The sequence below is a fragment of the Leptosomus discolor genome, unplaced genomic scaffold (genome assembly GCF_034619465.1).
Source record: "Leptosomus discolor isolate bLepDis1 unplaced genomic scaffold, bLepDis1.hap2 HAP2_SCAFFOLD_27, whole genome shotgun sequence".
NCBI classification, from domain to species: domain Eukaryota; kingdom Metazoa; phylum Chordata; class Aves; order Leptosomiformes; family Leptosomidae; genus Leptosomus; species Leptosomus discolor.
The window spans coordinates 4,723,538-4,738,151 of NW_028237782.1; the positions used below are offsets into that span (position 1 = coordinate 4,723,538).

A 14,614-nucleotide genomic window follows, 5' to 3' on the forward strand; every position below is an offset into this window, starting at 1 on the left:
TTGCTCTCGCCTATAACCTGGTCCCTCAGCTCTTCAGCTATGAGCATCCTTTTCTTTTTCATACACGCACGGTGCTAACGTGACACACACTGTCACTGTACCGTAAGGTCCATTGAACCTCCCCTCTACCTTGGGTCCATCTTCTCTGGTTGGACTGCCAGGATATCAGCATCTAGTGCCACTGTGATGCACTGGCCTCCTGCCACCACTCCGGATAGGGGTGGATCTCCCATTGAGCCCTGTGTCACCGCTGCCCCCTCCTCCTGAGTTTCTTGGATGCCTAAGGGCACCTAAAGTGGGATCAGATCCCTGTGTTTATGCCAGTGACAGTCTCCACATCACCTTGCAGGTGGCCACCGTTTGAGGATCCATCTTCCAACCCATGGGCCAGAAACACGTGTGTGTTTGACCTCCACATGTTTTTCATAATTTCAGAACCAGCTCAGCTCCGGCTGGTGAATGGCGCCAGCCACTGCTCCAGGAGGGTTGAGGTGCTTCATAACCAGCAGTGGGGGATGCTCTGCGACAACAGCTGGGACCTGAGCGATGCTGAGGTGGTGTGCAGGCAGCTGGGCTGCGGGGCGGCTGTGTCAGCTGCAGGCTTGGCTCAGTTTGGGCCAGGGTCCAACCATATCTGGCTGGATGATGTTGAGTGCACGGGGGCAGAAGATACCGTCTCCGAATGCAGGGCCAGGACGGGGGAACCCATTAATTGCCACCATGGGAAAGATGCCGGTGTTGTGTGCTCAGGTAATTATTTTTTTTTCTCAAATGTCATTGTTCAGGGAGTGTTGGGCTGCGTGGCCGGAAAGAGGGAGGGTGACTTTGCTGGTGACGTGGTCTCTTCTGAGCCTGGGTAGCACCAAACCCCACAGAAGAGCCAAGGTCGCTCTTCTGCGGAGGTCTGTGCAGCTTGTTCTGTGACTGATCTTGCTGATGAAACCCCGGGGGTGTGGAGGACCCAAGCAACCTGAGAAATACTGAGCACAAGAATCTGAGCAAAGCAATGAGAGACGCATGAACAAGCCTTCGAGGGGACGGGAAGAAAGAGGTTTTATTTAGGGTGAGATGTAGAGTTTGTTGCAATCCAGGAAACCACCAAAAGCTGCTGGATTGAGAGCAGGGTAGGAAGAAGGGACCCATCGTACAAAGACGTCAGTGATCAGGAAGGGAAGAGTTTTACAAATTACACTGCTTTTATCCTTTTCCAGCAAGCATGTCTGAATTTTCTGTATTTCAGCAGTTTTCTTATTGCATCTGATGTTAACTAAAGCCTAGCTTTAAATATCCAACGTCCCTGCGGTGTGTGGGGGTGTTCACTACAATGGCAGGACCAAGCATGTCCTTCTTAAAGGTCCAGGTTGCCAGTGACATAAAAGGAGCAAAAATGGGCAATGGCGATAGCCACTACAAGCAGCACAAGCATGGAAGGAGACCTCCAAAAAGGGTGTCCACCTTGTCCTGTTTCAGACCCCACAGCATTGTGGCTGGTGAACGGCTCAAGCCTCTGTGCTGGCAGAGTGGAAGTGCTCCACAAGCATCAGTGGGGAACCGTGTGCGACGACAACTGGGATGAAGAGGATGCTGCGGTTGTGTGCCGGCAGCTGGGCTGTGGGACAGTGGTCTCGGCCCCTGGCACAGCTTGGTTTGGGCAAGGGCGCAATGCCATCTGGCTGGACGACGTGAACTGCACAGGGAGGGAGGACGCCCTTTTGGAGTGCCTGGCCAGGCCATGGGGGACACACAACTGGGACCATGGGGAAGACGCTGGTGTGGTGTGCTCAGGTAATGTGGCCACCGTTGGTTTGGAAAAGGGTCTAGGCATGCCCCAATCCTGGAAAAATTCGAGGTCAGGTTGGATGGGGCTCTGAGCAACATGATCTAGTTGAAGATGTCCCTGCTGATTGGAAGGGGGTTGGACTAGATGACCTAGGGTCTAGAGCACAAGTCTTATGAGGAGTAGCTGAGGGAACTGGGATTGTTTAGTCTGGAGAAGAGGAGGCTGAGGGGAGACCTTATCACTCTCTGCAACTACCTGAGAGGAGGGTGTAGCGAGGTGGGGGTTGGTCTCTTCTCCCCTGTAAGTATCAATAGGACAAGAGGAAACAGCCTGAAGTTGCGCCAGGGGAGGTTTAGATTGGACATTAGGAAAAATTTCTTACCAGAAGGGTTGTCAAGCACTGGAACAGGCTGCCCAGGGAAGTGGTGGAGTCCCCATCCCTGGTGGTATTTAAACAACGTGTAGACGTGGTGCTTAGGGACATGGTTTAGTGGTGGGCTTGGCAGTGCTGGGTTAACGGTTGGACTTCATGATCTTAAAGGCTTTTTCCAACCTAAACAATTCTGTGATTCTGTGACCTTTAAAGGTCCCTTCCAACTCAAACTCTTCTATGCTGGTGTGATCTCCTTGCTCAAGCTCATAGAGTGCATGTCTGCCAGTGGCTCAGGAGGCAGAGACAGGGATGTGCATGCTGGAGAGCAAAGATGGGCTTTCATTCATGGTCATCAGTCATATGTTTGTAGACCCCACTGGAATTGTCTTGAGCACCATGGCCAGCAACATCATCTCAGGATGAGGGTTCCCGAGTATGCAGTCAGCACAAGTGGGAGGGGAATGATCCTGATTGTAGGAAATGTTACAATGAAAACTTCCAGGAGGAAAAGCTACAGCATGGGAATATCCTCCTGGCTGAGCTGGGAAGGTGAAGGCCATGGTTGGTGTTGGAAACACTTGTCCCAGCATCCAGCCTTGCCCTTCTCTTCCCACCTAACTTCAGAGAAACCTCAAGGCTTCTGTGGTCCCCTCAAGGCCAGTGGGAACAGAGAGGTATCTCCATGTCCTAAGAAGGATGTCTGCATCCAGTGAGTTATCCAGGACTGGATGCAATTGTTTGGGAGCCACCTGGACTCAAATGAACTCTCCTTGGGGAGAGTACCACGTGGGTGGTACATCCTGCTGGCACCTCTCTCTTAACTGGTCACCCAGGCTTATTTGAGAGAAATGAGTGACCATGGGATGTGGTTTGCAGAAGGGACCATTCTGCAATCATCCAGCCCTGGTAGGCCCACCAGGAATAAGCCACTCTGCTGACTGCCCTGCTTGGAGCAGTCAGAGCTTGGCAGCTTGAATGGCCTTGGCTTCCCCAGCGGTCCGCCCTTGAAACACAGACAGTCGTGGTGCAGCAGGCGGTGCATGGATGTGGGCGTTGAACATCCACGACCAGTGCAAAGGTGCTACAGCACCGTGGGCACCATGCCTGATGGTGACAGGGTCTTAGCAGAAGCTCTCTTTTTATCTCCTTTCCTGAATCATACGATGACAAAACAATGCAGATTGGAAGGGATCTCTGGAGAGCTGTGGTCTAACCTTCCACTCTTTATTAGACCAACTAGACCATGTTGTTCATGGCCTTGACCAGTGAAGATGTGAAAGTCCCCAAGGATGGAGATCCAAATGCCTTTCTCATCTTTGTTACAATAGTTAACCGTCCTCATGGAGGAAAAGAGTATTTTCCGCTGCTTAATAGGCATTGCCACAACGCACAGTGTGCCAATTTCCTCACGTCCTTGTGATGTCTGTTTGTCTCTTGAATTAGCTCTGGGTGAAAAGATGTTGGCTTTCTCCCCACAGGCTCTGTTACCATCAGACATCAGCCGTTGCCACTGCTCCCACTGCTGGTCTCGATCATCCCTCCAGTCTCGATGCTGGTCTGCGGGGCTCTTCTGTACCAGAGGAGGAGGCGAATGCAAAATAGGGCTCTTAATTCCCCCCAAGGTGAGCTCCACTGTGGGTGAAGAGGGCAGCAGAGTTTGCAGAAGTGTGTGGTTGGAAACGAGTTTTGTTCAAAACATTGATGTCAGCAGAGTTGGGGCAGAAGGTTGTTTTTTTTCCCTGTGGTTTGTGTTGAAAGGAACTTCCTTTTCTGCTTTGACCTTTTCCCATCCCTGTCCTCTTTCTTTCCACTCTTCCTCTTTCAATTTGACACCGTCTTCCCTGCTGGGTGACGGACACACTGGGAGGTGGGACAGCCCTTGAAGCCTCCTCAAACACTGCCCGCGCTTCCCTCTGCTGCCTGCGGTTCCTGAACGTCAAACAGGAGTTCTGTGAGTTCCTAGCTCCCCGTGGGCAAGGGATGTTCCACCTTTAGCCCGAGGGGTGAGACAAGACCAGGAATTGTGTCTGTTCCTGATAGTTTAGGGCTGCCATGGAGACTCTTGGAAAGTGGGGTTGAGCAGTTGGGGTTGCCAGTGTTGAACATCCACATGTTGCCTTGTTGAACATCCGTCATGTTGATGGAAAGGTGCTGTGCGTGGGCCAAATGCTGGGTCAAGGGTGGTTTCTGCAAAGCAGGCTTCATTTCTGAGTGCTGGCAGGGGCGATGGCGGTATGACCTGTGCTGCCACTGTTGTTGCTCCATCCAAAGTGATTTGTGCTGTCTCCAACGGAGCGAGCATCCCTGGCTGATCTTGTTAAAAAGGGTGAAATTCAGGCTGTGTGGGGCACAGTTGATTGACTCACTGCGCTTTGCAGGTTTTGTGCACATGGAGGAGCTGGTTGTCTCTGACACATCCATCTCAACGCCTGGAGAAGAGCAAGCCAAGGTGACTCCTGCTGGGGATGCCAACAAGAATGCTCAGCACAGCCTATGACCAGCCCAGACCTAAAACTCCAGGTGACGCAGCTCCATCCCTGCACACAGCTCATTCACCAAGGGCCCTGGACCACTTCATCTCACTCGATCCACCACCCACCTCCATGCCCACCTCGGTCAGTTACCCTGAGCAATACGAGACGTGACACGCACCGTGCGGCAGCAATGGTCTGCACGCAGAAGACATTTAATGCGTAGAAATTTAATTTTTTTTCCAAATTTTTCCTTCAAATTTTTTTTTTTGGTGCATTTTTGAAAATAAAAACATTCTCTAAGACTCGAGCAGTGTTTTACTGTTAGAGGGTTTTTTCCTTCTTTTTTTTTTTATAGCCAGACTGCAGTGAAGGCTGCAAAGTTTACCCTGAAGTATATGCCAGGGGCCTGTTTCCCTACATTGGTTAAGTTGAACAGTTCTGCAAACTCCACCTGAGAGCTCAGTTTAGGCCTCACGCAGGTATTTAGAGCCATCCAAGATGCCCCAATTCTAGGACGTTGATACAGGACTGGAAACGTGACAAAGGACCTCCAGCTCACTAGATGCAGCTGTATGGCGGCAGCTAGATCTCGCTGATCTCTTCCATCTGCTGTATTCCCGAACACGCTCCTGTGCCTTGTGTCCTTGGACACCAGTCTCGTGGGGCCTCTCAGAGGACAGGGGCTTCTTGTGAAGGGCTTGGAGGGCACGGAGGTGCAAGTCTGGTGGCAGGAGGGTTAAGAAGCTCTGTTGGTAGAAATAAGCGCTGGGTGCCACCGCGGCTCATGCCAACCCGAGTGGTATGGGACTACAAACAGCCGAGCAGGACCCCGTGCAAGCACCCTGCCGTGTGTTGGCAGGGCAGTCCTGCTCCTGAAGGACCAGGAAAATATATAGGTAGCCAACCAGAGGGAAACAGGCTGAGTGATGTGATAAATACAGAGGCTGTCGTGGGGTAAATGTATGAACACCTGCAAGGCAAGGGAAGAGAAGAAACGGGATGCACGCTGGGTCACAGGGGCTCAGAAGATGAAGTCTCGGAGTGCCCTGAGAGGACTGTCCAAGCCGGAAAACAGAAGATGGCTTGCACGATGTGTGGAAACGAGGAGTGCATGAAACCCCAAATGAGCCGAAAGCTTGGAGAACTAGTGAGTAAAAGCTGATCCTACAGCACGCAGGACACTTGGAAAGGAGGACTAGACAAGACTATGGCCAACTCTATGGCTGTGGTATATTCAGAGGAGCTTTTAAGGCTTGTGGAAGCACTTCTCAGACTAGTAACTCTGTGTGTTAAACTTGTAGTAAGCCTTGTGTGAACATTTCATAGTCCAGTTGATGGTGACGGTGGGAATTTTCAGTTAATACCTGCATGGATATGGGTTGGTCCTGGGCTCTATTGCACTACAAAGGAGTTGCCCAGGACACACACTCCCTAGTTTCTACCACTTTTCCAGGTCCTGTGCTCACTTTTCTGCTGTTCCCTCAGTCTGAAGGTCAATGGCATCAGTCTTCCTCATGCAAGGGGGCTTGGCAGTGGGTCATCAGGGATCCAAGCTTTATTCCTGAGAAGAGTATGAAGTTGATAGGAATTCTTCCTCCTCACCTTCTTCCATTTTTGGATTCACGTGTTTTCTGACATACCTTCACACTTTGTTCTTATCTGCCCACAAATCAATATTGCACCCGAACTGACTATACATGGGGCTTTTCCTCTGTGTTGGGTACTTTTTCTTTTTTACCCCTAAAACTGTTTTTGTCCAGATCCAGGCCTGCAAGCTAAGAATCGGTGAGCTGCTGACAGCCTTGGACTTTCCAGCATGCCCCATCTCTTATCATCCCATGCCAGTCCTCCACGCTGACTTGTGTGTTTCCACTTCTCCAGGCTTCTGCTGTAACACCAACTTTGTGTTTCTCCCTGGGTTTGAGAGCCCCAGGACACCCCTGGACGCACTCCAAGGGCTGCTTCTGGAAGGTGGTAGGAACTACAGCAGGGCTGGATCCTTCAAGCCTTGTCCAGTCTCCCAAAGCTATCTCAGAGGTCTTATCCCACTGGGCATCCAGCTCCTTGCACCATGACCTAGGGTATGCAACACATGGTCCCTTTCATGCTTCGGGAACACCCCTTAGTCAGCTGAAACACACCTTCTTTCAGGCACCTTGAGATGAAAACATACATCAGAATTAATAGTTCTTCCCCAGGCCACAAGGACATCCTGTGCTGACCCCTGCCTGCCTGGTCCTGCTCTCTCCTAATGAGCAGGATAATGGTCATTCCCCTAATGACCCCAAGGAGGGTAACAGAGATACACCCAGCAGGCTTTGCAAAGTTAGCTTTTCTTTCTTCTTGTTCCTAAAGCTGTGGCCCGGGGTTATGCTCTACCTAGGAAGCACAGTTCCCTTTTCAGCCTTTTCCTGGCATGATTTACAGGAGTTTAGCTCCAGAGTCCTCCCTTGCGTGGCTGGGTGGTCATCTCAGGCTGCTGCGGAGCCTCCCACTCCTTCATCTACTTTGTGGATGAGCCGCTCTGTTCCAGTTTGACACAACCTGGGTATTTGACCCAGGATGTTTGGTTGTCTCTTTGCAGAGGGCTGGGGGGTGAGACAGGAGATCCAGCCACCAATGTGGTGGGACAGGCAGTCCACCCGCCCCCCAACATCTTCTTGGGCACTAATTTTGACTCTACAACCTGCCCATCCTTCAGGTTGTGTTTAAAGCCCATGGAGGTGCCAAGAAAGGGTTAGGAGTGGGGCAGAGCTCTTTTTAAGGTTAGAAATGGTATCTGGGTAGCTGAGCGCATGCGTCTAACAGCACTGAGGGACATAAGGGCACCTTGCAACAAGGAACCGACACCCAGGCACAGATCTTCGAAAAATCCAAAGCTGGGGTGTGCTGAGCCTACACACATCTTCCAGCCTGTCCCTGCAGTCCTTTTCAGTCCCCTTTGCAAATGGGCCCTGGGGGTAACTCCGGTCCATGCCCTGCTGCCCCAGGACACTGACACTTCTGGCCCATCAGTCACACTGCCTTCTCCGTGGGGTGATAAATAAGGCGATGGCCCTTGCTAACACAGATACTTCTCCATGGGATATCCGTATTTGTGTCTCCTGAGTATCATTGCAGTGATGATCCTGATCTGCGAAAGAACTCCGCAATCCAAGTTGATTGTGAAGCCGGTCTGTTTATTACAGCTCTGCACCGCTGGGTGCAGCAAGGGTCAGGTACCCTAAGGATGCTTGCACCCCGAGCCGCGGTAATTGCCTCCTGTTTAAAGCAGCAGAACTTACATATTCACAAGATTGCTTCATCGCCTAGTACATATTCATCACTCCGTCCCGCTTCGGATGTAAATTAGATCTCCCCTTGCGCAGGCGCAGTCTTCCCCTTCGGGGGTCTCTTGGTGACCACATGCAGGAGGACCGTGCCCAGCTCCATCATCTCTGATGGCCAGGAGCCCACTTGGTCCAATGTCCTGGTCCCAGGGCTCAGCAATGCTGTGCTTTCCTTGCACCAGCCCCAGGGACTGGGCAGGCTCCTTGCCCCATAGCCATGTCTCCAGCCTTGGGATGCAAAAAACCCACAGGTCACCCCAGGGGCCCCATTGCACCCCATCCTGCTGCTTGCAGGTGACAAGACTGTTCACTGAAAACCTGAATCATAGTACAAGCACGGTGATATTCAGCACAAACTCAGGGGTCTCTAAGTTCCCCAAATTCCTTTAAACTGAGGACGAGAATCAGCGCAACCAGGGCTGCCCAAAATCTGAGCATATTGGCAGCTTAATCTCACCGCCGTTTCTGAACCACCCTCTTCTTATTCTTTATATTATGTGATACTCAGAGAATATAGGCTGTGCATTTTAGACGTGTGATGCCTTCAGCAACATGACTCTGGGACAGCCTCCAGCCAGAGCATGCTGTTCAATGTACACAACCCCTCGAAACGCCTTATTTTGGCAGGGGAAAGGAGGCTTCTTGCCCTCTGCAAGCACCCTGGGGGTGTCTCTGTATAGTGGGGGTTCACCTTTGGATACCTGCAAGATGAGGCTCGGCTTTTCCCAGGAGTGCAAACCTCTGTAAGCGAGCATTGCAAACGCTCCTGCTGCTGGATTCACAGCCTGGAGCTGGCTGGGGACCAAGGAGGTGCAGGTGAAATGGGACAGACGCAACTGGGAATGGGGGGAGCCTCCCAGCAGACATGGCTTGAGTGCTGGGGAGGCCCTTAAACCACTTAAAACCAGAGGGCAAAATCCTGGGGACGGCAGGGAGGAGGGGTCAGTGCAGGAGGAGGGATGAGTTTGTCCTGGGCAAACATAGGGCGCATTGCTGCAGAGGAGGGGACAAATCTGTTCTCTCACCACCCACAGCACCCAGCTCAGCTTGCAGCTCGCACTGGGACCATCACTGGTCCTAAGGCATACGCAACAGGCATGGGGGTTTTGGGATGTCGCCTCCTGTCCCTGCACAGCAATCTGGCTGGCTTCACCGGAGCAGGGCTCCTCATCTACCTGGTGTGCTTCTGTGGTGAGTGGCTCTTACATGGGGTAAGGAGAAAAAGGGGGTCAGTGATCTGCAGGACTGGGAGGACTGGGGTTGCAGATGGATGGGGCAAATCTTCCTTTGACCCACAAGCCTTTAAAAAGGAAGAGAAAGCAGTGGATAGGGAAGGAGATCTCATTAGCCGGGTATTTATCCTGGCCTCTGCGCTGCTGCCCTTGCACAGAGTAGTTGGGAAATGCTTGGAGCCTCACCAACCGGTGACAGTAAAGACCAGAAATTGCTTATTTGTGTTGGCCACCTCTTCAGGGCCAGCCAGTTTGTTTACAAAGGGCACAAAGTCCTCCTCCTCCCAGTGCAAACAGGAGCATTTCTTCTGCTCTGGGCCACGCAGACATGAAGGCTTTCCAGGAGGTGACCGACGGCGCTGCAAGTGGGAGGCCAAGGCGCTTTTCTTATTTTTGTCTGCCTCTGCCTGCCTCGTTTCGCATCCCCTTCTCCACGGTATGCTGCAGCATCTACCCAGACTCCAACCTAGGCATCTCACAGCGGCTGGGCCACACTGGTGCTTACTGCCATGGTGATTAAACACCTCATATTTACCTTTTTTGCTGCGGTTTCAGCCCTCCTCTAAGACGCAGCTCTGCTTGGCTAGGGGCCATGGGCTAATTTGCTGTGCAGGCCCCCTATCGCATCACGCAAATTGCTAATTAAAGCACCAGGTTGCACGCAGACAGATCTCCCCCTTTCCATCAGATGGCTGGCAGCTACTCCCTACATAGTTTCCCAGAGTTTTCAGACCAGCCAGCAGTGTTTTCCTTTTCATTGAGTGGGAATACTAAGCAAAAAGGTATCTGAGGCCCCTTTAAAGATAATTGTCTTTCAAAAACGGGGTTTGCAGAGCATTTTCTCTCCTGTTTTTTTTTGATTTGTCTTTGAGCCAAAGGAGAAGCACGTCCGTGGTTCACATAAGCCACTGCCATTTGCAGAGCATCCATTAAGCTTGTGCAAGCGACGCAGCCTTTCCTGCTCTCTGTATCCCTCTTGCAGACCCTGTTGCTTCACAGCGGGCTCCCCTCCGCCTGTCAGATGGCCCGCACCACTGCGCCGGCAGGGTTGAGGTCTTCTACGAGAACCAGTGGGGTACGGTCTGCGATGACCACTGGGACCTGGATGATGCTGCCGTGGTGTGCCGGCAGCTGGGCTGTGGCACGGCGCTGTCAGCCACGAGGGCTGGACATTTCGGGGCAGGGTCTGGTCCCATCTGGCTGGACGATGTCAGCTGCACAGGGTTGGAGGCTGCCCTGTCTTACTGCAGGACAAAGGGCTGGGGAAAGAACAACTGCCACCATGGTGAAGATGCTGGCGTGGTGTGTGGAGGTAATGCCTGAGAATGGCCAGGAGGAGACAGATTCCTCCTCCCCATCATCAACACGAGAGACAGGATGGTTTCCATGCCCTTGCCTCTCGTGAGCTACAATCAGCCAGAGAGCACTCTTTTATGGCCACAAACTATGAGGCTCCAAAAGCTTGGAGCTCCAAAAGCTTGGAGCTTTGGTGGCTGATCAAGGTGTAGGCGCTCATGGCAGTTAGGTGGATACTGGAGGCACCAGTGCCTGGATTGTCCCAGCACACATTGGCACACAGGCACGCTGAGCTGCCTCAGTTGTCGCCTCCACCTGCAAAGAGGACATGGTGCCCCATGAACACTAGGGAAAAAAAAACTTTCCTCCTTCTCCTATCCCAGCATCCTCAGGATTTCCAGCTACAGCCAGAAAGACCATGGGATGCTGGGACCACATGGCATCACCCCCATCCCAGTCCTGAGGTGGCTGCACATTGGTAGCCACTGGGCACAGCCAACGACCACAGAGGAGTGCAGAATGGTCCTGCAGAAACGAGGGGCAAGGGGGTTTTCATGGTGCACCTCTTCTGCCCCTCGTAGACTCCTCCAGCCACCCTACGGAGATCCACATCGGTCCTGCAGAGCTCCGCCTGGTGAACGGCCCGAACCGCTGCTCTGGCAGAGTAGAGGTGTTGCATGACCACCAATGGGGAACGGTGTGTGATGACGACTGGAGCTTCGCCGACGCCAGAGTGGTGTGCCGGCAGCTGGGCTGCGGGATGGCAGTCTCAGCCTACGGTAGAGCTCACTTTGGTCAGGGATCGGGCCGCATTTGGCTGGACAACGTTCAGTGCAGCGGGACCGAAGCTGCCCTGTCTGATTGCCTGGCCAGACCTTGGGGTCTCAACAACTGTGAGCATGGAGAAGACGCCAGCGTCGTGTGCGCAGGTAACATCGTGCTTGTGGACCAGGAGGAGAAGTTCAGCAGAGGATGCTCTGCTTCAGGGACTCGTACCCGTTTCACAGCTGCGGCCAAGGGCTGAGCAGCAGACACCTGGGTGGGTGACCTTGCCCCTCTTGTCCCATCTGCAAGAACATGCCACGCTGGCACTCTTTAGCGCACAGGTCCATGAAAGTAAGGAGCAGCAGGGATAATAGGAAGGGAACAACGCCCTTTGGGCAGCATGCAAAAACTACACTCACGTGGGCACAAAGGAGAGAGGGGAAGCACCGGACTGGGTGCTAGACGCTCCTAGAAAGGTCCCAACCCACCATACTACGGTGACCAGTAGGCCACAGGCTGTGCAAAGACGGGCTGGGAGGGGCCTGAAGTCTTTTTGAAGAAGGAGTAGTGGCAATGGGGCCCTGCAGAAAGTCTCTCCCTTTGGGGGGGTTGCTGCGGCCATGTGAAGGGTTCATGGATGGCCACCCGGGAGGACTAAAAAAAAAAGGATTCCAAACATTTATGGTTTACTTGCACTCACGTTGAACGTGCACGGGCTCTGTGGTTCCACAGCTGGTTTTGCCCGCACCTGAGATGTTTAGCCCCAAACTTTAGATATTGCTCAATGCCTCTTTGTGGACATGGGAAACCCCCCCCCTGTGCAAAACACAGCAGAGCATCCTCTGGCATGGGTCTCAGCATGGTGGCAAGACGAAGCGCCTTGGGCAACACCTGGTCTGACACTCCCCTTGTGTCTCGTGTCAGGAGCAGACACAGCCACCAACACACCAGCTCGTCTGCGCCTGGAGAACGGTCCCAGCCGCTGTGCGGGGCGTGTGGAGGTGCTCCAACACCATCAGTGGGGGACGGTGTGCGACAATGGCTGGAGCCTGGCCGAGGCGGCGGTGGTCTGCCGGCAGCTGGGCTGCGGGACAGCCGTCTCGGCACCGGGCTCGGCTCATTTCGGTCGAGGGTCTGGTCGCATCTGGCTGGATAACGTGAACTGCACGGGGACAGAAGCCACCCTCTCTGAATGCCAGGCCAGGCCATGGGCATCCAACAGCTGTGGCCACTGGGGAGACGCCAGCGTGGTGTGCTCAGGTGATCCACATTAGTCAGGATAAGTACCGTGCGGGCTGGGGTGCGGCATCAGCTCAACCGTGTTCCAGGTAGCCAGGGATGGGTGCCTTTACCCCACCTTGGTTTAAAAAAAATAGAATTAAATCAAGAGAAGGGTATGAATGCCACAGTGGGCGATGCTCTTCCCTGAGTCAGCACAGGCTGTGAGACCCCAGCATGCTCTTTAGGATGATTTTGTGTAGGAAGAGCAAGCCCTTCTCCTATCTCATCCCTTTCCGATAGCTCTAGCTACACAAATTCATTGGGCAATGCGTCCTACCACCTCCCATAGTCAATGTTGACCCCAGGACCCTGTCACAGTCACTGTTGACCCCAGGACCCTCAGCACCCTCCCATAGTCACTGTTGACCCTAGGACCCTCAGCACACTCCTATAGTCACAACTCTCTCCAGGACCCTCCTATAATCACTACTGACCCCAGGACTCTCCCATAGTGACTACTGACCCCAGCACCCTCCTATAGTCACTGATGACCCCAGGAACCCCCCATAGTCACTGTTGACCTCAGGACCCTCCCATAGTCACTCTTGACCCCAGAACTCTTTGTCAGGCTCCAAGCCCAAAGCTCTGGAGCTGTGACCCTGCTTTGTCCACCCCAATGAGAAGCAAACACCAAAGAAAAGCCCTGTGCAGCACCTTGCCCAGGCAGCCAGCGACTGTACGTGTGGAGAGATGCTCTGATTTTCCTGCAGCTTAGCACGTTGCAAAGCCCCACTGGAGCTGTGGCGGATGGTCAGGCATGAACGTGTCCCTTGCTCCCTTCACAGACGTGAACACTTCGAGGCAGCAACCAGTGCGGCTGGTGAACGGCTCGAACAGCTGCCTGGGGAGAGTCGAGGTCTTTCATGACCAGAAGTGGGGGACCGTGTGCGACGACACCTGGGACCTCCACGATGCTGCCGTCGTGTGCAGGCAGCTGGGCTGCGGGATTGCACTGTCAGCACCGGGCTCAGCTCATTTTGGGCCAGGGTTAGATCCCATCTGGCAGGATGGCGTTCACTGCACAGGCACCGAGTCCGCCCTCACCGAGTGTGAGCTGGGTACCTGGGGACAGCATAACTGCGGCCACAGCGAGGATGCTGCTGTGGTGTGCTCAGGTAACACCGGGCTGCGAGGACCACAGTGGGTGAGCCAGGAGGGTTGGTGGCCATCCAAGGGGGAGCTTGAAAGATGCTGGACCTGCTGTTCTACCCCAGGGCTGTGCCAGGCTCTCTCCTCTCTGCTCACTCCTCCCCATCCCCAGCGTCAGAGCAGAAATCAGCTTTCACCCAGCCACTTGGCTTGGAGTTGAGCAAAAATGCCATGCTGCCTTGGACAGGAGTTGTGTGCCTAACTCATACTGATTTAATCTAGACTATGTCCCTCTAGGTCATCAATGACAGCATCCTGAGATGGGCAAAGCCTTGCTTAAAAGATGATAATCCAGGCGTGCCTTTCCTAGGCACAGAAGTCCAGTGCCACCAGGGCGGTGGGTGCGGGTCTTCCATGAGCCCCATCTCACTGATACCAGTGAAGTTGCTTATTAATGCATCTTGTACAAGGGCATGGAGGGAGGCAACCCATACCTCATAGCTGGCTTGCCTTCAGCAGGACGCTGGAAAAAAATGCCTGGGAGGAACTCAGAAGCCCTCGTCACCATATGGGGTTGGAGAGACCACCTCACTTCCTTGACTCTTCCTTGCAGGCACAAACCCCTTGCGCGTGCGGGTGCAGGACGGCCTTGGTCCCTGCGTGGGGCGAGTGGAGGTGCTCTACAACGCTACCTGGTATGGGGTGTGCAGCAGTGACTGGAGCTTGCTGGAAGCTGGGGTGGTCTGCAAGCAGCTGGGCTGTGGGCCAGCCCAGTCGGCACCCGACGGAGCCCAGTTCGGCTGGGAGGGCAGCGGTGCCTTGCTGGAGGGGCTGAGCTGCTTGGGGAGCGAGTCACTGCTCCTGGAGTGCCAGCAGAGAGACCTTGGACCGGGGCCGTGCAGGCAGGGCTCGGCAGCCGGCGTGGTGTGCACAGAGCAGAAAGGTGAGCACTGGGATCCCCCGTCATCCGCTCGCTCTGCATCGGGGCCATCCGG

The 14,614-nt window shown here is 53.7% G+C and overlaps 1 protein-coding gene across 1 annotated transcript in view; it reads left to right on the top strand.

Annotated features, from left to right (window-relative positions):
- LOC104351258 (scavenger receptor cysteine-rich domain-containing protein DMBT1) overlaps window positions 1–14,614 on the top strand; it is a 44,687-nt gene that overhangs the window by 9,652 nt on the left and 20,421 nt on the right. Inside the window, 7 exon segments of the mRNA XM_086481003.1 lie at window positions 439–750; window positions 1,447–1,799; window positions 10,188–10,500; window positions 11,108–11,413; window positions 12,186–12,522; window positions 13,332–13,645; window positions 14,233–14,562. Coding sequence (XP_086337129.1) covers window positions 439–750; window positions 1,447–1,799; window positions 10,188–10,500; window positions 11,108–11,413; window positions 12,186–12,522; window positions 13,332–13,645; window positions 14,233–14,562 — 2,265 coding nt within the window.